The sequence below is a fragment of the Oryzias latipes genome, chromosome 9, assembly GCF_053564925.1.
Source record: "Oryzias latipes strain Hd-rR chromosome 9, Olatipes_Hd-rR_3.1".
Lineage (NCBI taxonomy): Eukaryota > Metazoa > Chordata > Actinopteri > Beloniformes > Adrianichthyidae > Oryzias > Oryzias latipes.
In genome coordinates this window covers 34,505,341-34,528,907 of record NC_136245.1, presented here as the reverse complement: position 1 = coordinate 34,528,907, position 23,567 = coordinate 34,505,341, and the positions used below count along the sequence as shown (strand labels likewise).

The following is a 23,567-nucleotide window of genomic DNA, read 5'->3' as shown; positions in this document are numbered from 1 at the left end:
CAATGATTATTACATAATGGATACCGTTTACTGAAATCATGAATGAATGTTTTCTGAAGATCATCAATCATTAATAGCCACCGGATTTTGTTACTTGAAGAGAATCTTATCGGATCAGAACCGGATTACAAACACTGTAAAACTATCAAATGAATGAACTCAGTAGGGGGGGGGATTATATGATCTCACTTCTTCCCGCTCCTTTTCAAGCAATAAATCAAACTCTACTTTACTTTAGTTAATGATGGCTGTATTTAATTAAGCAAAGTGATTTAAGTGATGTTTTTGTTTTGTTTTTTCTGTCTTTTTAATCTATGCATTTCATAATTTCTGTAATGAGTTTGATAAATATGTGTAAATTTTTTATTGCTTTGACTACAATGCTTGAAATAAATCAATAAATAAAAAAAAAATTGGGTTGAAGCTGGAATAAACGTGTGACATCACACTAAAGCAGCAGCTGGACGTGATTCTGTTAACGTTCTGTTATCATAAAAAAAGACTAAAACAGAGCAACAGTGGCAGAAATGTAAGACTACTAAACTAAATAAACTACTAAGAGTAATCACTAATAATCAGCTGAAACTATGCAAACGTAAAGCTGAGAAGCTGTCAGATCCCTCCATCCTCCTGTCACCATGCGTCTCCAGAGGGAAGCATGAGCTGCTCGTGCCTCTAACAGGCAGCATTCAGTGGTATCATGCCTTTCTGATGACATTAAATGTTATCGGGAGGCCAAATCCACTGAAAAAAAACTAAAAACACGAGGAGAAAGGATCCCATTTACAGAGGGAAGACATTTGGCTGCAGAGCTGTGAGATGAAACCTGAACGTCTGCAGCAGGAACCAGAGATCGGACGGTTCTTCTGACCTCCCGTCTCCCTCGTTCCTCTGCTGATCGGAGACGAAAAACCCGAGTTTGGAGCCGTCATTCAACAGCAGATTGCCCAAGTATGACATGTCAAATGAGATGAGCGGAGAGCTCTGCAAATGAGATGATTTATGGACGGATGCGGCATTTCAGGCGTCCAGCTTTTCATCCTGTTTTTATTTATGACTCTGAAAACCATCCATATGTTGCTGTGATCCCAGCATACCCTCCACGCCACAGCTTTAGGACTGACCACACTCTGGGAAATTCCTTTACCACTGTGATACGACGGTACGATAATCCTCCATATAACCCTTGTGCTATCTTAGATGACCCCCCCTTCTATTGAGGTGTTCTCCCTACCATGACAAAGGTGGATGAAGGTGGAAAGATTTCATGTAATCCATGGACACCAGTGAAAATCACAAATCATTGAAGAAAAAAGGTTCAGAGCACTGTCTAGTGGGTCTAGATGACCCAACTCCCAATGTTAAAGTGCCTAGGATAGAACAAGGGTTAAAGAAACGGAAGCTTCTCTAGAAATGTGTTATTCTGTGCTTTAGACGAGGAGGTGCTTCTCATTTTTTAAATCACAACCAAAAAAACAAAACCTTCAACATATTTAGGCGGGAAATATTTCCGTATTAAAAAGCGGATTTTTCTTAAGCCGTAAAATCAAAGGTGTTGATGTTGCAGCCGTCAATCAAAAGTGAGATGTGCTTCTAAAGTTCTGTTCTTTTAAAGTTTATTGACAGGTTGGAATAATGTTTAAATACTCTAAACAATAACATTAATAAACATGCACACGGAAACATGAGCCACTGTACATTCATTTTACACGAGGAGACATTTTCGGACGGATTTGTTCTGACCCAGTGCCTGTGTTTTTATGAGCCAGAACCGGATGAGAACCTGACGCTTTAGTGCAAGAAGGGGGGGGGGGTCAGTAGAAAGTTCGGCTCATAGAGGGGGGGGCCGCTTTAGAATGGCTTCTACGGAAAACGAGAGCCCCTCGCCGGGCGCCGCCTTGATCCCAACAGGCTTGCTGAGGAAGTCTTTGCCGTAGCGCTCGGAGGATTTGGCGTCCTTGCCGGCGCCCTCCCTGAACTTGCGGGCCGCCTCCTCCAGCAGCTCCTTGCAGAAGGGTGTTCGGCGCCCCGGCCCGGCCCCCCCGTCGCTCTTCTCGCTCAGCGAGTTCTGGATGAGGGAGTGAAAGGAGTTGAGTTTGACAGAAAGCCTCGGCCCGTCTTTGCTGGCCTTGTTTCGGACGGCGCCGGCGTTCTGGGAATGGAGGCTGCTGAGGAATGACTGTCCGACGCTCCTCTTCAGAGGAGAGAACGCCGACTCCTTTTGCCCCACCGGGGGTACACCGGGCGGTTTGGGGTCAGCCTGCTGAGGATCGACTGAGTCCTGTAGGGCAGCGACTCTGGACCCTTCCAGCTTGGCGGTAAGCTCCTGCTCCGGCGCCTGGCTCTCAGCCGGCATCTGTTTAGGTTCCCACACGGCGCCGGGCTTCATGTTCTGCACCGCCGTGGCGTTGAACAGACACTGCTGGTACAGCAGAGCGTCGCCCAGGTTGGCCGCCCCGCGGGGCCACATCATGAAGCTGCCGCGTGGCGGCTGCAGCGGGTAGTGGCGGTACGTGGTGACGTTGACGTTGGAGGAGATGAGCTCCACGTTGGCTGAGCCGGCAGGGTACTGCATGGAGAAATCCAGGCAGTTTGGACCCAGGAAACCGCACAGCTCTTTGGGCTGCGGCTCCACCGGAGCTGCCGGGGAGTACGCCGACTTGTAGGAGTTGTACTCAGCGGCGTGGTGGACCATGCCGCTGGGAAACAGCAGCGGGCCCGGCGGCGCCGCGTTGTTCTCCAGCAGCTCCCGCTCTTTGTACTCGCGCTCCAGCATAATGTTCTCCAGCTCCTTATCGGCGAAGGCCCGCCGCTTCCTCATGCGGTCGCTCAGGGGAGGGGGCAGGGACGGGCTGGCGGCCAAAAACGGGTCGGGACGATATCCTGCCACAAAAACGAGCGTTTGAACCAAAGGTACAGAGCAAAGGAGCACATTTAGCCTTCAGCTCCACCCTTTACCTTCCAGGATGCTTTTGGCCAGCATGGAGGACGGGCGAACGTGCCGCTGATAGATCCTCCTCTCCGCTGGAATCTCTTTCCCAGAAATCCCCTTCTTATCCTGACACAGAGATAAAAGAGGAGAACGTTCAGGAAAACACTCCATGCCGGGACGATAAACACATTTGTTTCAGTCTGTTTGGAACAAAGCGAGTCAGAGTTTTAAAGTTGGTCCTCTAAAGGTTTACGGTGTTACAGCTGGACGGTTTAAAGCCATAACGGAAACATTAAGAGAACATTCCCCTCACTTTTTAATGCGGTTTGACCACTAATAATAATAAAATGTCATTTTGACAAAAACTTGTGAAAAACTTAAAACATTTTACAGCCTTTATAAATAAATATAACACTCAATTACTTCTTTATATTTGTTTAAATTTACATTTATTATTAATCATTTTACTAATTCTACTTTTAAATACTTAATTTAAGTAGTCTGTTATTTGGAAAAAGATTTTTTAAATAATCTTAACATACGAGGAAACTTCTGCCATTTCTTTTAGTAAATTAGTGATTTAGTAAATTACATTTCAAATGTGTTTTAACAAAAAATACATTTTCTATGAGATCATCTAGTCTAAAGAAATATGTTTCATGAAAAAAAACCTGCTTTCTTTTAAAGATTAAATTTGACCAAAGCCGCTCTAAGGGGCCAATAAATGACGCCATTAGGTTTCGCTCTGACCGCCTCTTTTAAGGGTCATCCTGACCCTGACTGGATGAAGTGTGCGCGTGTCCTCCGGGCCTCTACCTCCGTGGCCTGCTGCCTCCTCAGCGCCACCTGCGCCGCCATCACCCGCTGCCGCTCCACCACCAGCAGGCAGTTGGCGCACTGGCAGTCCCGCCAGCGGCAGAAGCGCTTGTGGCCCTTCAGGCAGGACACCACGCCGTGGTTGCGGCAGCGGGCGCACTTGGGCGTGCGGCTCAGCTTCCGCTGGTCGCCGCCGGGGCCGGGCTTGCCGTCGTCCGCGGGCCCCCCGGGGCCCTCGGGCCGGCCGCAGGGCTCCGCCGGCTCGTCGCTCTCCGTCTCCAGACTCTCCACGTCGATCTCCAGCTCGCTGCCGCCGTTTTCGGGCATGACGGCTTCAGGCGCCGCTTCTGCCTGCAGGAAGCAGCGGCGGGTTAACGGCGTGAAGAACAGCAGCTGAAACTTACGTTTATTGAAATGTCAGCTTTCTGCTGCACTAAATATTATTACTATTACATATTAATTTCACTAAAAAGGATCTTGAATTATTTTAAATCCGTTAGAGCGATCCTAAAAACTAACACTTTATCACGTAAACAGTCCTAACTAGAACCTAGAAAAGACACAGAAATGAATAAACTAGAGTGTACACATTCATATAAAGGCATACATCAGGTGTCTATCCAGTCTAGGTTGTGATATTTACCTGTAGAGGTGCAGCAGAGCGGGGAGCGGGTCTGTCGGTTGGGGTGAAGGACATCCGCGCGCGCACGGTTCCGCGCGAGGTTTAATCGGCCCTCAGGACCTCAGCTGATCCCATCCGGACTTTGGGGGCCAGCCTCCGCGCGGGGCTCTATGAACCGGCGCTGCCGCTCTCTGATTGGCTGCTTCCGGAAGCCCGACAGCCAATGAGATCGCGAGGAATTATTCAGCGGGCGGAGTCAGCCGGGTAACTTCCCGGAGGAGTAATGGGATTACTCATCGTGTTTTAAATAAAAACGCAAAGAAAACCAATATTTTTAAGAATTTAATCACAGTTTTGTGTCACTCAAAAATAATGATTATAAATAAAGCTTATTTTATCTCTAAGCAAACTTATTTTTATGTTTAGGATTTTATTTGGAGAAAAGTATTTCTCTAAAATCTACTATTATTGAAATGTTTGGATGTTTTCAGGACAAACAGACATGTTGTTATTTCAATAAAAGGTTTTCGTTCCTGATCAGATTTTCTTTACATCAGTTTAATAAAATTTAGAAACTAAACGGAGACGTTCTCATTCGTCATGTGATGAAGATGAGCAGCTACACTTTTCAAAGAAGATTTGAAGACAAAGCTTTGAATGGTTCAGCCCCACATCCACCTTTGACCTCCTGACCCGGTACGAACAGCCGGACCCGTCTGCTCATCTGGATCCAGTTTCTATCGGTTCCTAAACATGGAGAAGCTGAAAATCTCCGTTTATTCAAATCCAGCAGCTGTTTTTATTCAAAAGTTTAGTTTAAACTAAATTCATTTGAATTTCTTTCAGTATTTATATTTCTATTAAATGTTTCTTTTCATATTTATGTACTTTTTTGTTTTTTTTTACAGGAAATGTGTTTTCTCTTTGTTTTAATGTGACATGAATTGATTTGGTTTTAGGGTAAAGCTCCTTTCTGGGGTCCTGACAAAGAGAACATGTTTAACGAGAACGTCTCTGATTACATGAAACACGGCGTTCAGGTAAACAGGTGACAAAGGTGCTGCAGGTGCAGATCTCAGTGTTTTCACAACAATCACACGTTTTTATGGAATCCAATGTGTCAGAATACACAGAAGAGCGACCAGATGAAGCCAAAAACAGAAACTAAATTCACATTTTCACTGAGGACAACAGCAGTCTGTGTTTTTAACCTTTACCTGTCGTCTTTGGAGTTCTTGCAGTGATGGAGCCGCTCGTGTTTGCTGCACATTGGACAGTCCGTCAGTCGGACGACGTCCTGCTGGGAGGCTGCAGGGGGGTCTGCGACCAGCCGGCTGCTTCTGGGATTCAAACCGTCTTCTCACGTCTGTATGATGGCATGACAAAAAATAACATTTGGGGTGTAAATACTGAAAATCCAGCAGAAAAGATCCAGAAGGATTTTTTTTTGTTTTTTTTTTTGCAGAAATCTTCATGAAGATGTGTCGTTTTTTCTGAAAGTGACTTTTTCAGGACCTCCAGCTTTGACCTCGTCCTCCAGATGAGGACCCGGACTCGGTGGTAAAGACCTGCAGGTGCAGCTTTATTCACCGCTTCTTCCTAATTTATCGCCAAGGTTACGAGCTGCCTCCCCCAGACTCGCACCCCAGGAATGCTTTGAAGTGAGAGCGGGCTGGATGAGAGGATCCAGGTGAAATGCCCTGTCGGTGTCCAGAAGCTCTCTTCGAGGTATTCCAAACATCCGTTATATGGGTCCATCTTTCAAAGAGTTAATGGAAGAAGTTCCAGTCGGGTCCGGGGGTCCCAAAGCTCATCCGTGCTGCTCTGTGGTCGGGGGTCCAACGAGGAGTTTCAGGATTGTTGCGAGCCGAGGTTTGAAAAGTCACGTTGGGAATTCTACAGATGATCAGAAATCTACAAAGATCTCATTTTTCTGGTCATTCCAACAAAAACATATCCGATGAGTTTGAAGGCCGTCCTTAGAGAGGAATCCAGGAATGTTTTTAGGAATGTTGGACCACCATTAATTCAAACTAGACACAGGAAAACCACGTTCCAAATGATCCCATCATAAAACCAGGTTTTCTGAGAGAATTCCTGGATTCAGAGACAGGATTCTGGATCTTAAATGGATTCCAGACTCCAGGGACGTGTTTCCAAAGGACCTTGAGCAGGGTCCATGGCTTCCACAGGGGTCCTGGAATCTCTGTTCAGAGTAGATTTGGAATCGATTGAAGGTGTTCCTTCCAGGTGGTTTTTGGCCATTCAATGCGCTGGAATAGCTTCGGTTTTTTAGAGCAAAAACTGTTTGCTGGGAACAAAGAGAGATTTGAACGACATCGGTCCAACGTTTGTTTGAAGACGTAAACCTTCATTATGAAAAGAGTGTTTTTGCCTGAAACCTGAAGCCTCCGGAGCACAGCGGTGTCTCCGTGTGAAGGAAGGTCTTCTTTGGCCGCTGTCATGTGGAACAAAGTGGACACAGACCCGCTGCAGCCTTTGTTTCTGCGCTCACACCTGGCTGCAGGCCGCTCTGGCACGCCGTCCACTCGGCCTTCGGGGCCTGATTGAAACAACAGCATGTGGCTGGAAGCGCCCCGCCGTGCGGGCCGTAAAGAGTAACAGGAGCGCCGCAGGGCCGGCAGCGGGATCACCGGGGATCCTGCTATGTCAATCAGCCTCTGATGGAGCCGCGACACATGCGGCTGAATGCAAAAGCAGGCGGGCGCACATTTGTCTCTGTCTGACACCCCGGCCTCGCCACTCCAACGTGCAACACGCAGGGGGGGCGGTGTGTCCTGCAGCTCAGGGAGAGCATCCACATTCAGATTCTGCAGAACTACCCCCGAGCAGCACACTGTGGGGGTTCTGAGGGGCTCTTCAGCAACAGGGACTTGGACCCACAATGCAGGAAGGGAGGAACCGGTCGATGACGTCCCACAGAGAAAAAGCTTTTTAGAATCGGACTGACCTTAACCAATAATTTCAGGAATTACTTTCTATTATTTTTTAAAATAAAACACTTTTTGTGCTGTCATTTGAAAATCAGAGCCTCTTGACATGCAGTCACTTTCTGTTGCTGACGTTCCACTGTTGTCCACTAGATGGCAGAAGATGAGCAGATCTGACAGACATTGTTGTTTTGTTTTTTTTTTTCTCCACTTTCTAGACATCTTTAAAATTTGAGAAAAACCTGAAAAACTTCATTTCTATATCGGGATTTTATCATCAAACAGAAATTACTCTAATGTTTGTTGGTTCTCAGGTTTGACCCCTCCTTCACAGCATCTCCAGTTTCACAGTGTTCCCTCTCTTTATCTCCTACATGGCCAGCAGGGGGCGCTCTTCTGATGGTCGTCCCAGAGAAATCACGTGAGGAGATTTCTGAACTGGATGAAAAACTGTCCATCCAGCAGCATCTTTCTGTGGAACAGGAAGACCCTGATGTCCTTCTAAACCCATCTTTCAGACATTTGTAGCTCAAACTCTGAACCAAACCCCAAATAAGCAACAGCAGACCTCCAACCACATGGCCAAAAACCCTTCTGTAAACGATGGCCGCTGTTTTCGGCTGCCACGGCTCCCTATAAATAAAATATACAGTAAACCCTTGTTTTTCGCAGGGGTTACGTTCCAAAAAGAACCCGTGATAGTCAAAATCCGTGAAGTAGAAACCTTTATTTTTTTTACAATTATTATACAATTAAATCCTCTATTCTACATTGAAAAGAAAGAACAAACCATTTTACAGTCTCAAGCATTTGTTTCACAAATAAAAGTACTTTAGAAACGTTTTTTTTTTCAACAAATAACTTCTGTACTGTACTGACAAAGAATAATTTTAATCATCAATGTGAACAGAAGGCTTCAAATTGCGGAGATTAGCCCCGCCCACCGCGACCCGAGTAATTGGATTAAACGGGAGAAAATTTAAAATGATTATTAAAAAAAATACACAGTACAGTGGGACAAATAGTGACTCAGGTGTATTTCACTGCTCTACAGACTGAGCCGCTGCATCCTGACTCCGCTCTGCAGTGTTTTCTTCTTTTGAAGCCCGGGTGCAGCTGTGTTTGTTCAGGAGAAGAACATAGTGATAGGCAGTTGTTGCTCTTTTTCTATGGGTTTTAGAGAAACTCGAAATTGCAAGAGAATTTGCACGAACGTAATGTAAATTTGGAAAGCTGATTTACGTACGTGTACATATTAAACTGCAACGTTACTGACACACAGGTAGAGAAAAAGCAGTGACTTTTTAGCCAATCAGAATGCAGAACACAATGCACGATGCAAATCCATGAAGTAGCGAAACCGTGAAAAGTAAACCGTGTTATAGCCATTTATTAAAATGATCCACTCTAAAAGATCCACGCCCACCACAGAAGAGCAGGAGTCCGCTGCTCCCGTCACTGTAGTCTGAGTTGAACTAAAATAAACGTCTGACCTTAAAAAAATGAGAACATTTGACAGAACACTTTTCCAAGTTCCACTCTGATCATCTTCTGATCTGGTTTTAAAGCGTTCCCGATGCTCTTTTGCAGTTTTTAGTCAAACTCTGAAAACCCGTGTTGTTTTCTAGGACAACGCTTCTGCAGAGCGGCAGGAGTACCTCCGAAATTCACTTCTGAGTTGTGGGCGGGACTGTTGGCGCAGAGCAACCCCGCCCCTCCATTCCCATCACCCATAACTAGAAGCTCTCTGTTTAAAAAATCGTGGATCTGTTTGTCGGCAGGTGGATGATCAGAAAGGGGCGGAGCTTGGAGACTGCAGCCCCGCCCAGAGGAATTTATACATCAAAAAATTGCATTTTTTTTTCAATATATTTTTTACAACAGTATAAATTTTAAGAAAAATACTCAAAAATACAATTCTTTGAGTAATTTTCCTAATAAATGTCTCCATCGTCAGAACATGTTAAAAAAAACCAAAAACATCATTTTCAGTGGAGTCTGTCTCAAGATCAGGATTTTAAAATACGAAATAAATTCATGAAAGTCAGAGAAAAGAGTGGGTTCATACAGAAACCAGGATCAGGTTGTCAACCTTTCTTTTCTCCATGATACACTATAACCTGCACTGTCACTGAGCTCATAAACTTCCTCATTTATTAACGGCTGTGGTTCAGCGTCTGCTCAGAGACTTAATTTATGTGAACTTTCATATCCAGTAAAAATGACTGAAACCGTTTCTGCTTTATGTGATTTCTGTTTTACTCATTAATTATCAGAATAATTAGTTGTTGAACTGGTTTTCATTTCTGATTTTGTGACTTCATTCATCACATTGTGACTTGTTTTTTATAAAACTCTGCTAAATCAATGTTAAAGCTTACCTGTATTTGTTAATAAAGCTCCTCCTCCTCCACGAAAATCCCTGTACTTTAGAAAAACAACTACTTTTCTTTACATTGTTCTGCTGCGACGCGTTTCTCAATCAATTGTAGCATTTAAGCTAACCTGAAGCTAACCGTTTGGCGCCGAGCAGCGCAGCCACCAGCACGTCTCAGCTCGCGAGCGCCCCCTGGCGGCGTGGCTGTCTGCCTTTCCTGCAGACATCTTTGTCCAAGTGACAAATGAAGACAATATTACAAAAAATGTCATTATATTTTTCCCCCCTAATGCTTAGAGTTGGGGATATATATATGCATTTATTTATATAGATTGTTGATCTTTTTTTAAATTATCAACAATCTGCATAAATAAATACATAAGAATATCCCTAACTCTAAAAATATAACATCTAATCATATCATTTAAGGGTATGTGGAAATTATATTAGTCCAGTTCAATTTAAAAGTTTCACAGCATTCTTATTTTTAATCATTTTAAGAGATTTACAAAAAAAGATTAAACTCGTTTTTATAAACATAAAAACTGGGACTCACTTTCAAAAATTGACATATGTGAATAAAACATTTACAAAAAATAACTAAGTTGTTGAACCAAAACTGAATCTTCTTTTCTATGTTAATACAACCGAACTGAATATTAGAGTACAGAAATGTCAGAAATGTATTTGTGGTTGAGAGCCGTCTGTGCAAGTCTCCCCAGAAATGGTTTACCAAATTACAATCATCTTGGTTCTTCTTGAGGTGGAGGAAATAGTTCAGAAGACAGGGATGCTCTTAAAGATGTATTCTTCCTGGGGAAATCTCACTGGATGGAGGTGATGTTCCACATTCTGACGGCTCCAACAGCATCCTGGGAAAACGCCACACATGCTCCTCCCCCAGAAGTATAGCTGCGTCTGATTCCTGAGAACTGAAATATAAAATGTAACAGAGTTGATGAACATTATTATTTACAGAATCCATCAGGCATCTGATTGGTCAGTTTATAACTTGAACTACAGAAAAACTGTCATGAAAAAATGAGGATTATCAAGAATATGATTTTAAAAAAAGTATCAGAGCAATAGAATGACTGAGAAACAGCTGTTTGTTTCTCTGTAGAAGTCGATAGGATTTTGGCTTCTTGGAGCCACTTCCTGTTTAGAACGGCAGGGGGAGGAGTCACTCTGTCCAGTTGTCATTTACAGTCAATGGACATACCGGAAGCAGCTTTCTCTGTACTCCATTTGATTATTTAATTAAAGTTGTATCAACCTCTAATGAAAATCACAACTATGACAGATTCAGAAGCGTATATGCTATAATATGTATTTATAGATATTTACCTTGATATTTCCTCCACTCTCTGCCATAACAGACTGGTATCCGTGCGCGTGCGCCTCCTGACTGTTGTTGTTCTCCATGTTTGTCTGTAAACATCCACCGTTTACATGTCTAACCGAGCTGAGGGGTATTCCAGAAGGCCCGTTTAAACTCCCCTGACTTTAAGCCTGAACTCTGGCTGAAATCCTCCTGAACTTGCTTACTCTGGGTATGTCGGTTTCAATAGACCGGATATGAGTTAACGTAATTACGCTCCACTTGGTAACCCTGGGTTAATGCACGTGCACAGCAGGTACATAAAGACATTCTCAATGGATCGCTGATTTCTGGAGTCACCATGGAAACACGTGGAGAACAAAAGAGAGTGCTATACTTCAGTGAGACGGAGTCTGAGATTTTAATGACGGCTATGAAGATAATACGACCATGAAAAAATTAACACGTGAGAGGGTGGCGTCAGGAAAGGCATCCGGCGTAAAACATTGCCAAGTTTACCATGAGACTCGTTCGCTGTGGCGACCCCTGATGGGAAAAGCCGAAAGGGAAACAACAACATATATAAATATATATATTAAAAAAAAAACTTGCCCCTTTCACCCTTTCGTGGGTGGTTTCTCACTCAAGCTCGGGTCCTCTACCAGAGGCCTGGGAACTTGAGGGTTCTGCGCAGTATCTTAGCTGTTCCTAGCACTGCGCTTTTCTGGATTGAGATGTCTGAGATATATATATATATATATATACATGTCATGCCGGCTCAGACGTCGCCCGGCCAAACAAGGTCTGCGTCAGGTGCTGGGGGACCAGAGCACTCTGATGGAAAGTGGGCTACTGGAACAAGATGGAAATGGACTAGGTGCGAAAACAAGGTTCTGTTAGAATGCTACTACTCAAGTAATCCCAACCAGCGTGGTTACATGCAGAGAATGTGGAATGAATGGATGCTTCGAAACTCACAATCAAGGCTAACTGCCAAACAACTGGTAGCCCAATGCTCGAACATCCACAAGCGGCAACTCCTATCACAACTAGAGATTGAAGCGATACAATACAATGGCAATACCCCGGGAGAGCCAGAACAACAGGTCAGAGAGCAGGCTATACTACACTCCCACCCTGAGATTGGGTACACAGCCCCAACAACCACAGTTACGCTGAGCGAGGCAGCAACTGACCTGAAAGACAAGATCATGTCTAGAATGAACACTTGGCAACCTCGACACCAGCTACAACGGTTAAGTGATGTACCGCCTGAAAGTCTACTGGAAACTGTGAATGAAGCATTGAGGGCAATTCCTACCACAACCATCACAGAAACCAATGAACTGGTTTACATCCTTGAGATGCTTGGCTATAAGAGTAACCATGGGAGAAAACAATACCCACCATGGAAGCAACGGTTAGAGGCCAAAATCAAGGCAACTCGGAAGGATGTGAGTAAGCTGACAGAGGCTCAAAGAGGTACAATGAGAAAGCAAGTACCTAAGAGATACAGCCAGATGCCCATACCTGAAGCACTGGAAACTGCCAAACAAAGGCTCCTAGCCTTGAGCAGCCGCCTAAAGAGGTACACAAGAGACAATGAAGCCAGACGGATAAACAGGCTGTTCGCAACTCAACCTGCGAAAGTGTACGCTCAGAAGCAGGGTCAAAACAGCCGAACAGACCCACCAAGGCTAGAAACTGAACAGTACTGGAAAAGTATATGGGAGAAAGAGACAGCACATAACAGCAATGCCCAGTGGCTGGTCTCTCTGAGAGAAGAACATAGCAACCTCCCTGAACAGAATCCAGTAACCATCACAGTGGCAGACATCCAAGAAAGAGTCTCAGGTATGAAGAACTGGACAGCACCGGGCCCTGACATGATACATGCCTACTGGCTAAAGAAGCTCACAGCACTCCACGAGCGCCTGGCAGCACAAATGAACCAGCTGCTAAGAGATGGGACTCATCCCGAATGGCTAACAGAAGGGCGAACGATCCTGATCCAGAAGGATCCCTCAAAGGGTGCAGTCCCATCCAACTACCGGCCAATAACCTGTCTCTCCACAACATGGAAGCTCATGTCAGGCATCATTGCAACCAAGATAAATAGGCACATGGATCAATTCATGAGTAACACACAGAAAGGCATTGGTAGAGACTCCAGAGGAGCCAAACACCAACTCCTGGTTGACAGAACAGTCGCTCAAGACTGCAAGTCACGACACACCAACCTGTGCACAGCCTGGATTGATTACAAGAAAGCCTATGACTCAATGCCACACACGTGGATCACTGAATGCTTGGAGCTGTACAACATAAACAGGACTCTAAGAGCCTTCATAGGAAACTCAATGAAGCTGTGGAAAACCACCCTTGAAGCCAATGGGAAGCCACTTGCACAAGTGTCCATCAAATGTGGGATATACCAAGGTGATGCTCTGTCCCCACTGCTGTTCTGCATAGGTCTGAACCCCCTCAGCCAAATAATCAACAAGACTGGCTATGGATACCGACTCAGAAATGGGGCCAACATCAGTCACCTCCTCTACATGGATGACATCAAGCTATATGCTAAGAGCCAACGTGACATTGACTCCCTGATCCACACCACCAGGATCTACAGTACTGACATTGGGATGTCATTCGGGCTCGAGAAATGCAGCCGGATGGTGACAAAGACAGGCAAGGTGGTCCACACAGAAGGGGTCTCACTCCCAGAAGGAACAATAGCAGACATCGAGGACAGTTACAAGTACCTCGGAATTCCACAGGCAAATGGCAACCTGGAGCAGGCAACAAGGAAAGCTGCAACAGCTAAATACCTCCAACGGGTAAGGCAAGTCCTGAGAAGCCAGCTCAATGGCAAGAATAAGACCCGGGCAATAAACAGCTACGCACTGCCAGTTATCAGATACCCTGCAGGAATAATAAGATGGCCAAAGGAAGAGATACAGACCACGGATGTTAAGACACGAAAGCTCCTCACCATGCATGGAGGGTTCCATCCCAAATCCAGCACCCTGAGACTGTATGCTAGCCGCAAGGAAGGAGGCCGAGGACTAGTGAGCGTAGAAGCCACTATCCAGGATGAAACATCCAAGATGCATGAGTACATCAAGCTCAAGGCCCCAACTGACAGTGTGCTCAGTGAATGTCTCAGGCAATGGAGAGCAGAGGATACAGTGCTGGAGGACAGATCCTCATGGGAGGACAAACCCCTGCATGGGATGTACCACCGGACCATAACTGAAGTGGCTGATATCAAGAAGTCCTACCAATGGCTAGAGAGGGCTGGCCTACAGGACAGCACTGAGGCACTCATCCTGGCAGCTCAGGAACAAGCCCTGAGCACCAGAGCCATAGAGGCTCAGATCTACCACACCAGACAAGACCCAAGGTGTAGGCTGTGCAAAGAGGCGCCTGAAACAATCCAGCACATAACTGCAGGGTGTAAGATGCTGGCAGGTAAAGCATACATGGAGCGCCACAATCAAGTGGCTGGAATAATATACAGGAACATGTGTGCAGAATATGGACTGGAAACCCCAAGGTCAAAATGGGAAACACCCCCGAAGGTGGTAGAGAATGAGAGGGCAAAAATCCTGTGGGACTTCCAGATCCAGACTGATAGGATGGTAATGGCGAACCAACCAGACATTGTAGTGGTGGATAAAGAACAGAGGAAAGCCGTTGTGGTGGATGTGGCAGTGCCAAGCGACGGGAACATCAGGAAGAAGGAACATGAGAAACTGGAGAAATACCAGGGACTCAGAGAAGAACTGGAGAAAGCATGGAAAATGAAGGTGACAGTGGTGCCTGTGGTAATTGGAGCACTCGGGGCAGTAACCCCCAAGCTGGAGGAATGGCTACAACAGATACCTGGAAAGACCTCAGACATCTCAATCCAGAAAAGCGCAGTGCTAGGAACAGCTAAGATACTGCGCAGAACCCTCAAGCTCCCAGGCCTCTGGTAGAGGACCCGAGCTTGAGTGAGAAACCACCCACGAAAGGGTGAAAGGGGCAAGTTTTTTTTTTTTATATATACATATATATAAAAACTGAGGTCATTATACTTGGTCCTAAAAACCTCAGAGATACTCTGTCTGCTCAGATAGTCTCCCTGGATGGTGTAAGTATAGCCCCCAATTCCACAGTTAGAAACCTTGGGGTTTTACTTTACCAGGATTTATCATTTAAGGCTCACATATCTCAGGCGTGTAGAACTGCCTTTTTTCACCTGCGGAATATTGCTAAGATCAGAAATCTACTTTCTAAGAGTGATGCTGAAAAACTCATCCATGCATTTGTTACGTCGAGGCTGGATTACTGTAACTCCTTGTTAGCAGCGTGTCCTAAGAGTTCCTTAAGAAGTCTCCAGCTTGTTCAGAACGCAGCAGCTAGATTGTTAGCAGGAACTAGCAGAAGAGATCACATCACTCCTGTGTTAGTTTCACTTCACTGGATCCCAGTTGATTCTAGAATCAAGTTCAAGATCCTCCTGTTAACCTATAAGGCCTTACATGGAATGGCCCCGTCCTATATTAAGGACCTCATAGTCCCTTACCATCCAATCAGAACACTTCGCTCGCAAAATGCAGGACTGCTTGTGGTTCCTAGAATTAGTAAAAGTACGGTTGGAGGTAGAGCGTCCAGCCACCAAGCCCCTGTTTTATGGAATAAACTCCCAGCTCATATAAGAGAGGCCGACTCAGTTTCTACATTCAAAGCTAGACTGAAAACATTCCTCTGTGGACAGGCTTATTGTCAGACTAGTTAGTATTCAGAGATTATTTAACTTAATGTTAATGTGTTTAAATTAAACTTAATAATAACTATTTCTTTTAAAAGGCTGCTAGAAGTTGAAGCTGGGGTAACTATGGTGCTCTGGGGTTCTGTCCTCTTTTCTCTTCTACTTCTACCCTTCCTCTCCTCTATTCTTGATCATTATTCATCATTTAGTTCTCCATGCCTCTGTTTGGTGCAGTGATTCATGTATTGTATCTCTTTCCCTCTTTCCCCTCCTGGGGAGTGGGAGTGCTTCCAGACCCCAGTTGGCTCATCCGTGCTCCAGTTCCTGACCGTTTACCTCGCCTTTGCTCCTGCTCCTACACCTGGCTGTGGTTCCTGTCTCCGGCTCGACTCGCACCGTTGACTGTCCCCCCAACTCCATCTGGATGAAGCTCGTCTGCTGGACTTTTATATATGTAGTTGTAGATTTAGATAAGTTAATTCTTCTCTAAGAGTTCTGGTAAATGGCCTGTCCGTCCTGGGGGAGGATCCCTCCTTCATGTGGACACCCCTGAGGTTTCTTCGTTTTTTCCGGAATCCAGTATTTTAGGAGTTTTTCCTCACCGCGAAAGGGGGGTCTAAGGGCAGGGATGCCAGTATAGCTTAGTCAGTTTTTTAGTTCATTTTAGTATTTTCCTATTGACCTCTATGTATTCATGATCCTTTTGAGTTTATGTTTCACTTTTTCAAATACAGATATGAAGCCCATTGAGACGACTGTTGTTATGAATTTGGGTTAAACAAATAAAATAGAATTAAATTGAATTGAATATATATATAAAAAATTAAAATATATATAAAATTAATCCAACTTAAATGAATTACTTCTATTGGTAACAAGTGATTGAGTAAAATGTATTCAACCTAATTTCTTACATCTATCCAACTAAATATTTTTTTTACAACTCAATTTTACATATTTATCTAACTAAATGTCATATTACTCCAATTCAATTAAATGTTCTTCCATCTTAATTTATTGTACTTCATGAACTCTCATATTTCTAAGTTTGAGCCTGCAGATATACTCATTTTTATAACAATGAAATGAATGAAACAAAATGGATTTGCACAGTGTGATGTCATAATTTATCATTCTTGAGACTTACATTTCACCCTCTTGCAGCAGCGGTGCTATATATCCTCATCATCCTCTCCCTCCCTCTCACTGATGGTGCAGAAAGAATTAACCCTTGGTCTATCCTAGGCACGTTACCATTGGGAGTTGGGTCATCTAGACCCACTAGACAGTGCTCTGAACCTTTCTTCTTCAATGATTTGTGATCTTCACTGGTGTCCATGGATTACATGAAATCTTTCCACCTTTATCCACCTTTGTCATGGTAGGGAGAACACCTCAATGGAAGGGGGGGGGGGTCATCTAAGATAGCACAAGGGTTACACATAACAGGACAAATAACTCGGCAAAACAAGTAAAACAGCTAAACAACAAAACACATTTGGTCAAAAACCCACACTTAAACCCAAATCCGTCCAGACAGGCAAAGGGAATGATATCCCACAATTTTTTGCGCTGCCGATCTAACAGCAGCACCAAAGTTACACCTACTTAATTGAATTAATTTGAATGAAAGTTAAATAATTGTCTGAAAACTACGTGTTATTTTTAAGCTGACTGAACTAAAAAAAATGATTTATCTTAACTGAAGCAAATAATGAAGTTAGATCAAAGTAAAATGTTTCTCTTTCCAACATCCATATGTGGTCTTATCACCCTCTCATGGTGGAAAAAGTATTATCTGAGCTTCTTCATCCACTAAATCATCTTCAAATGGACACGCCATGCTGCTTCACCTCTCTGAAAACAAACTATCCTTCAATTAAACCTGCTCCGGACCAGGTTATGTTCAGAGCATGAGTTGCTATGGCAACTTGACATACCCTGAAACATACTTCTGTTTTGGAACAGAAAGATGAGGTTATCAACTTCCTGGTAACTAGTATAACCTGCTTTCTGGAATATCCCTCAGATGTGGAGTCAGAAAGGTTCCCGGATTCTCCACTAGATGGCAGCAGATCACTGACATCAATCCGGCCGCTGACACGGATCCAGGCCCAAGTTGGATCAGAACTGGATTATAAAAAACTGTAAAACTATCAAATGAATGAATTGTGTGGGGGTGGGATTATATAAACCCGCTTCTTCCCGCTCCTTTTCAAGCAATAAATTAAGCTCTACTTATACTTTAGTTAGTGATCACTGTATTTAATTAAGCAAATGTTCTGTCTTTTTAATCTATGCATTTCAACATTTCTGTAATGAGTTTGATAAGTATGTGTACCCCACATTCTTTTTTGCTTTGACTACAGCGTGTGAAATCAATCAATAAATCAAACCAGAGTTTGTTTGTCGGTTTGATGAAACAAACAACAAAACAAAGAAAAGGCGGCAAAATATCTGAAGGTGTTGAAGGAATTTTAAACTGAACATTCATCAAGAAAGTCGCAGTAAACAGGAGTTCATGTGTCTATGTGTCTATGTAGTCTTGTTCCACTGACCCCCAGTGAATTGTGGGTAATCTCTGCATTCCTACTGCAAACATTTGCATCCGTTTCCTGTCCAACATGTGTTGTTGAGTTTAAACATCATTTATTTTTGTAGTATTTTGTTGTTGGCTAATACTGTTCATGGATCTTTTCTCAAACTGAACCAGAACTTGAGATTTGAACCGAGATTCATCTGTTAATGTCAGCTGTGTGTCCGCGGAGGACGGGGGGGGGGGGTTCGATACGGACTCTGGGATGGGGGGGGGGGACATCTGATTCTCACAGAAAGACAGAGATTGACCCCATATAGTCAGAACCCTCCAGCACCCCCACCTGTGCGCCTCTGAGGCTCTGCTTGGGATTTTGGATCCTTTCAAACACCTGGGGGCTCACCTGACCAGGAAACGCCCCCACCTCCGTCCGCTGAGGGTCATGGGGTTTCCAGGATGGTTCTGTTGGGCCTCGGCGGTTCTGTTAGCTGTGCGGGTCAGGCGGCAGGACGGACAGAAACCGGAAGAGACTCGGCCCTAACAGACCCGGTTCTGTCCTGAGCAGCACACTGGACCGCATGGAGGAGATGATTGACGGGAGGATGAACCTGACCTTCATCATGAGGTGGTCAGAGCTCCCGCCTCACTAAGAACTCCTCCGCGCATGCGCGGGTTGTCTGTAGGAACTCCGGCTTCCTTCAGTCCAACATCACGCTAAGGTTCGCTGGTGTCTCCTACTGCCCCCATGGGTGCGCGTGAGGCGGGACAACCCCCCCCCCAAAAAAGAAAAGGGATAAGCGGTCGAAGACATGAAGGCTTCCTTTCATTTTCTTTTAGCAAACCCTTTGATTATTGATTATTTGTGTTTTTAATTCCACATTTTGTTTTGTGTTTATTTATGTGCAGCTGCTGTAAACAATCTAAATTACGCTCGTGGGATAAACAAATGATCTCATCTATAAATAAATCATAAATGTACAGAATCAACATCACATGTTAATTTAAAAAAAAGAGAAAAATCCGATATGACTTTTTCTCACCTTGTTTTATAGAATTTAATAGTTGACCAGAAAACGCAGATTTTTATTAACTTTTTTCAATCAGCGATTTAAAACTATAATAATAATAAAATAATAATTATTATTATTATTCATCACAATTCGTTTTTATTTTTTTATGGTTCTGCAAATCAAACTTCCTGATTTTCTTTTTGTTTCTCATCGGTTAAAGACCATAAAATAATAAAGTGACTTGAATTTAAATCCTGATTTCTTTTTCTAACCTTCGATGAGATTTCCTGAATTTCTCAAAAATGGAAAACCGGATTTTCCATCATTTTCCGGGATGTCTGTGATGCGCAGTCAAGACAGAGGCGCGCGCGTTCGGACAAACACTCGGGTTTATTTAGCACATGAACATGCAGGTGATCCGAACCGAAGCCGAACCGGAACCGTCACAGCAGCGGCTCGGTTCTCACTGTTCCAACGGGACGAAGTTTTGCGCGCAGGCGCAGTTCTTCACGCGGAGTCGGAGCGCTCCTCGTACTCCTCCTCTGGGGAGAACAGGCCGGCTTTGGGCAGGGAGCAGCCCTCCTCCGGGCCGCCGATGCGGGGCTCCTCCGCGGGTCTGGGCGGGAGCAGCGGGGAGCCGCGGAACACCGGGGCTGCAGGGCCGAACGGGGCCCCGTAGTGCGCGGCGGGGCGCAGCTGGTACTGCTGCTGCAGGGCCACGGGGCCCCACAGGGCCACGTCGCTGTGCACGAACGGGCTCTGGCCGCGCGTGAGCGAGCTGCGCAGCATCAGCGGGTAGCGCGTGGGCTGCGGGAACGAGGAGTGCTGCAGCGGGAGCGCGCCGGAACCGGACTCGGAAGTGAAGCGGAGGGAGTCCGGGACCCGGAACGCGGAGCCCACTGACCATTTGGCGGGGGAAGGGTGGTACGAGCCCAGCGCGTGCTCGAACAGGTGTCCGTTCGACGGCAGCACCAGCGCGTCTGCGTGCGTGTCTGCGTGCGTGTGTGCGCCCCCGTCAGAGCTCCGGCTGGACAGCAGGACCTCGATGGCCCCTACCAGGTCCCCCCCGCAGCCCCGCAGGATCAGCTCCAGAACCGGCGGCTTGTGGGCGGGAAAGATCTTCTTCAGGACCTCCAGGGGGGGGCGGTTCGCGCGGAGGCTGAAGGGCAGACTGATGGAGCCCCCCAGGCCCTCGATCAGTACGCTCGGTTCCGGGCTGGGGGGGCGCTTCTGCGGGCTGCCGGCTTTGGCCTCCTTCTCGCCGGTCCTGGGGAGGCTGCAGCGGCCGTCCTCCGGGAGCGAGGGGGGGTCTGACGGCTCCGGTGTGTAGCAGGAGTTCGGTTTGGAGCCTTCGGGGGAGCTGGCGGGGTCCTGCTCCTTCTCACTGCACGAGCTGCCCCCGGTCTCCGCTCCTGACAGCTCCTCCGTGCCGTCCTCTGCCGGGTCTGCATGGGGGGAGAACCGGTATCAGACACCAGAACTCAGAACCACTGATCCAGAACCGCATGCAGACATCATCTTCTTCAAACGGCAAATAAATCTGCAGAAATATTTTATTTTCTTCAATACAGATTTTAAAGAGAAAAAGATTTTTTAAAGGTTCCTGCAGAGAAATTTAGTTTTTCTTTTATGCAGAAAAGAAAAAGAAAATAAAGTTTTTTTCTCAATTTTGTATCCAGATGATTAAATATATATATACTAATTTTAAATATTGCTGATGCACGTTAAAAAAAACAAATAAAGCAAAATATCAGGTTTTCGTTTGAACATTAGAATTTAAGAAACAGGAATATACGAGGAAAAAAAAGAATGAAAGTCTTTTTTAAGCCTCAAACTCCATTCATTTTTGTCCCTTTCTGGGGTCACGGGGCTGCTGGAGCCTATCCCGGCCCTTCGTGGGTAAAGGCATGGGACACCCTGGACAGGTCGCCAGTCTGTCGCTGGGCCACGGTCACACACACACACACACACACACACACACACACACACACACACACACACACACACACACACACACCTCGGGGCAATGCAGAGTAACCAATGGACCTATGAAGCATGTTGAGAACACACATGCACGGGGAGAACATGCAAACTCCACACAGAAAGGTCCCCCCACCGTTCAGGTCCCCCAGCCGGGACTTGAACCAGGGGCCTTCTGGCTGTGAGGCAAGAGGCTAACCACTGCCACCCTGAGCCTCAAACTCTGGTTTTTAATTTAAAGTATTGAAAATACTTTCTCAAAAACATTTGGGTATTAAAGTCTAATCGTGTTAATAAAAGTTATCTTAAATAATAAAGTCAGTTTATTTTGTTCAAATGGATCTTAAAGCACAAATTGCGTTAATTACTTATTGTTTGTGCCAGTTAAAAAAATTAAAAATCTTCAAATATGAAAATTCACGCGCTGCAGTTTTTCTGAAAAAACCCTGAAATTAAAGAAGTTTATCTTTTAATTTGTCTTCAAATCTATATAGTTTTGGTCAATAAATGAAGTTTTCCATGAAACACGTCACTAAAATGTTCTATTATCCAGTTGGGTTCCACTTTAAGTGACGTTTTAGAGCCAAGGCAACGTTTTGGGGCCCCATTTGGTCTCATTTAACCTGAGTTAAAATAACCCGGGAAAAAAGTCGGTCCCTATGAACTTGGGTTATTTTTAACTGTAGAGTTTATTTTTTTATTCAGATGATTTTATGATTGACGCGGACAAACAAACAGGTGAGTTTTTCTCAAAGAAGCAGAGCCTCACCTGAGCACGCCTGCGCTCCCGCGCGCGGCTCCGCGCCGCTCCACCGGAGCTCCTCGGTCCTCGGCGGCGCCCCGGGGCTCTCCTCCGCGGCCGCGCTCAGGCCGATGGCGGGCAGGGCCCTGAGGGCCTCCGGGATGAGGCTCTCCAGACTCTCGTTGGCCTGCTGGCGCCGCAGCGCCACCTGCGCCGCCATCACGCGCTGCCGCTCGATGATCAGGATGCACTTCTCGCACGTGCAGTCTTTGAAGCGGCAGTACCGTTTGTGTCCCTTCAGCCACGAGAGCACGCCGTGGTTCCGGCACCGCGCGCACTTGGGGGTCCGCTGCAGCGGGGCGCGCGGCTGCGACACCGGGGCCCCCATGTAGAGGTACGGAGAGCCGTAGCCGTTCATGGCGGGGCGCAGAGTTGGAGGCGCGCGGCGCGGTGGAGGTGTTAATCTGCGCGGGGGGAGTGTCCGCCTGTCCCGCGTTTCACGGCGCAGATAAGCATCACGCAGACACGCTCCTGTGGGCGCGAGTAACCAACTGCTGTCACGCGCGTCAGAAAACACTAGAGACGAAACGCGCGCAAAGGTCCCCCGTGGTCACGTGACGCTCATATTCAAGGGGTGGTTGGGGGTGGGGTGTAATAGTGGGCGATGAAACATAACCCGGGACGAGGTGGGTTATTTCTGACCGTAAAAACGGTTTATCCAAGCAAATAATAGACCCACGGAGGAAAAGCGAGCGCGCGCTACCCGGAGAGTCCGTCTGCGGGGCGATTAAGCTTTTAATTGGGGGGGGGGGGGGGGGTGTTCAAGGTGAGCACCGGCTCTGCAGTCTGAACCCGTCCGACACCGATGTGGGAGTGAAAGTCTGAGCGGCCCATAAACTTATCCATCAGCGCAGCCGCACGCGCATTGGCGCGCGAGCGCATCGCCAAAGCAACTTCAAGGTTTTAGATATTTTATATTCATTTTTTTCATATCAAAATATCTATTTTTTATTTTGACATTTCTTCTTTTAAATTTCCACACAGAAAAAGAAAAGAACTGAGATTCAAAGCTTCTTTTTCTATGAATGAAGCAGAAACGACACTGAAAACCCAAACGTGATGGTCTCCTCCGTTCATTTGCTCTTATTGCAGCCACATTAATGCCTCCTTTTTAAAAAAAAAATCATTTACAGCATTTGGAAAAACGCACGAAGCCAAATTAGTGTTTGATGCTGCAGAAAACAGAAAGACGGTTTTCATAAATCTGTCATTTAAAAAATTCTTTTGAAATGTTTTGCAAAATTACAGAATTCAAATATTTGTGTTCTTGACGTTTATTTTAGTTTGTGTTCTATAAATTGTTGATTTCTGTGTGAAATAAATGTTCATTTCATTTGCTCATTTTTGGATTTAAAGCTCAGCTTGAATCTTGAACGGGTTCAGGAGCCGAAGCCGCCCGGCACCGCGGTCCTTCCGCGCTCTGGGCCCATCGTCCCTCATCCCTCCTTCAGAAAGACGTTC

At 45.6% G+C, this 23,567-nt stretch overlaps 2 protein-coding genes across 2 annotated transcripts; both read right to left on the bottom strand.

The window, feature by feature from the left end:
• Nucleotides 1-1,599: 1,599 nt before the first annotated feature.
• dmrt2a (doublesex and mab-3 related transcription factor 2a) lies at nt 1,600-9,980 on the bottom strand. Its single transcript, XM_078953394.1, is given in 7 exon segments — nt 1,600-1,843; nt 1,846-2,883; nt 2,959-3,058; nt 3,749-4,099; nt 4,392-4,638; nt 5,588-5,736; nt 9,703-9,980. Coding segments are annotated over 5 exon segments (1,572 nt in total). The 5' UTR covers nt 4,446-4,638; nt 5,588-5,736; nt 9,703-9,980; the 3' UTR covers nt 1,600-1,814.
• Nucleotides 9,981-19,695: 9,715 nt separating this feature from the next.
• On the bottom strand, nt 19,696-23,531 carry dmrt3a (doublesex and mab-3 related transcription factor 3a). The gene is made up of 2 exons (XM_023958132.2): nt 22,074-23,531; nt 19,696-20,769 (listed from the first exon to the last, which is right to left on the bottom strand). The coding sequence occupies exons 1-2, from the start codon at nt 22,462-22,464 to the stop codon at nt 19,832-19,834; spliced, it is 1,329 nt and encodes a 442-aa protein (XP_023813900.1). The 5' UTR covers nt 22,465-23,531; the 3' UTR covers nt 19,696-19,831.
• Between the last annotated feature and the right edge of the window lie 36 nt (nt 23,532-23,567).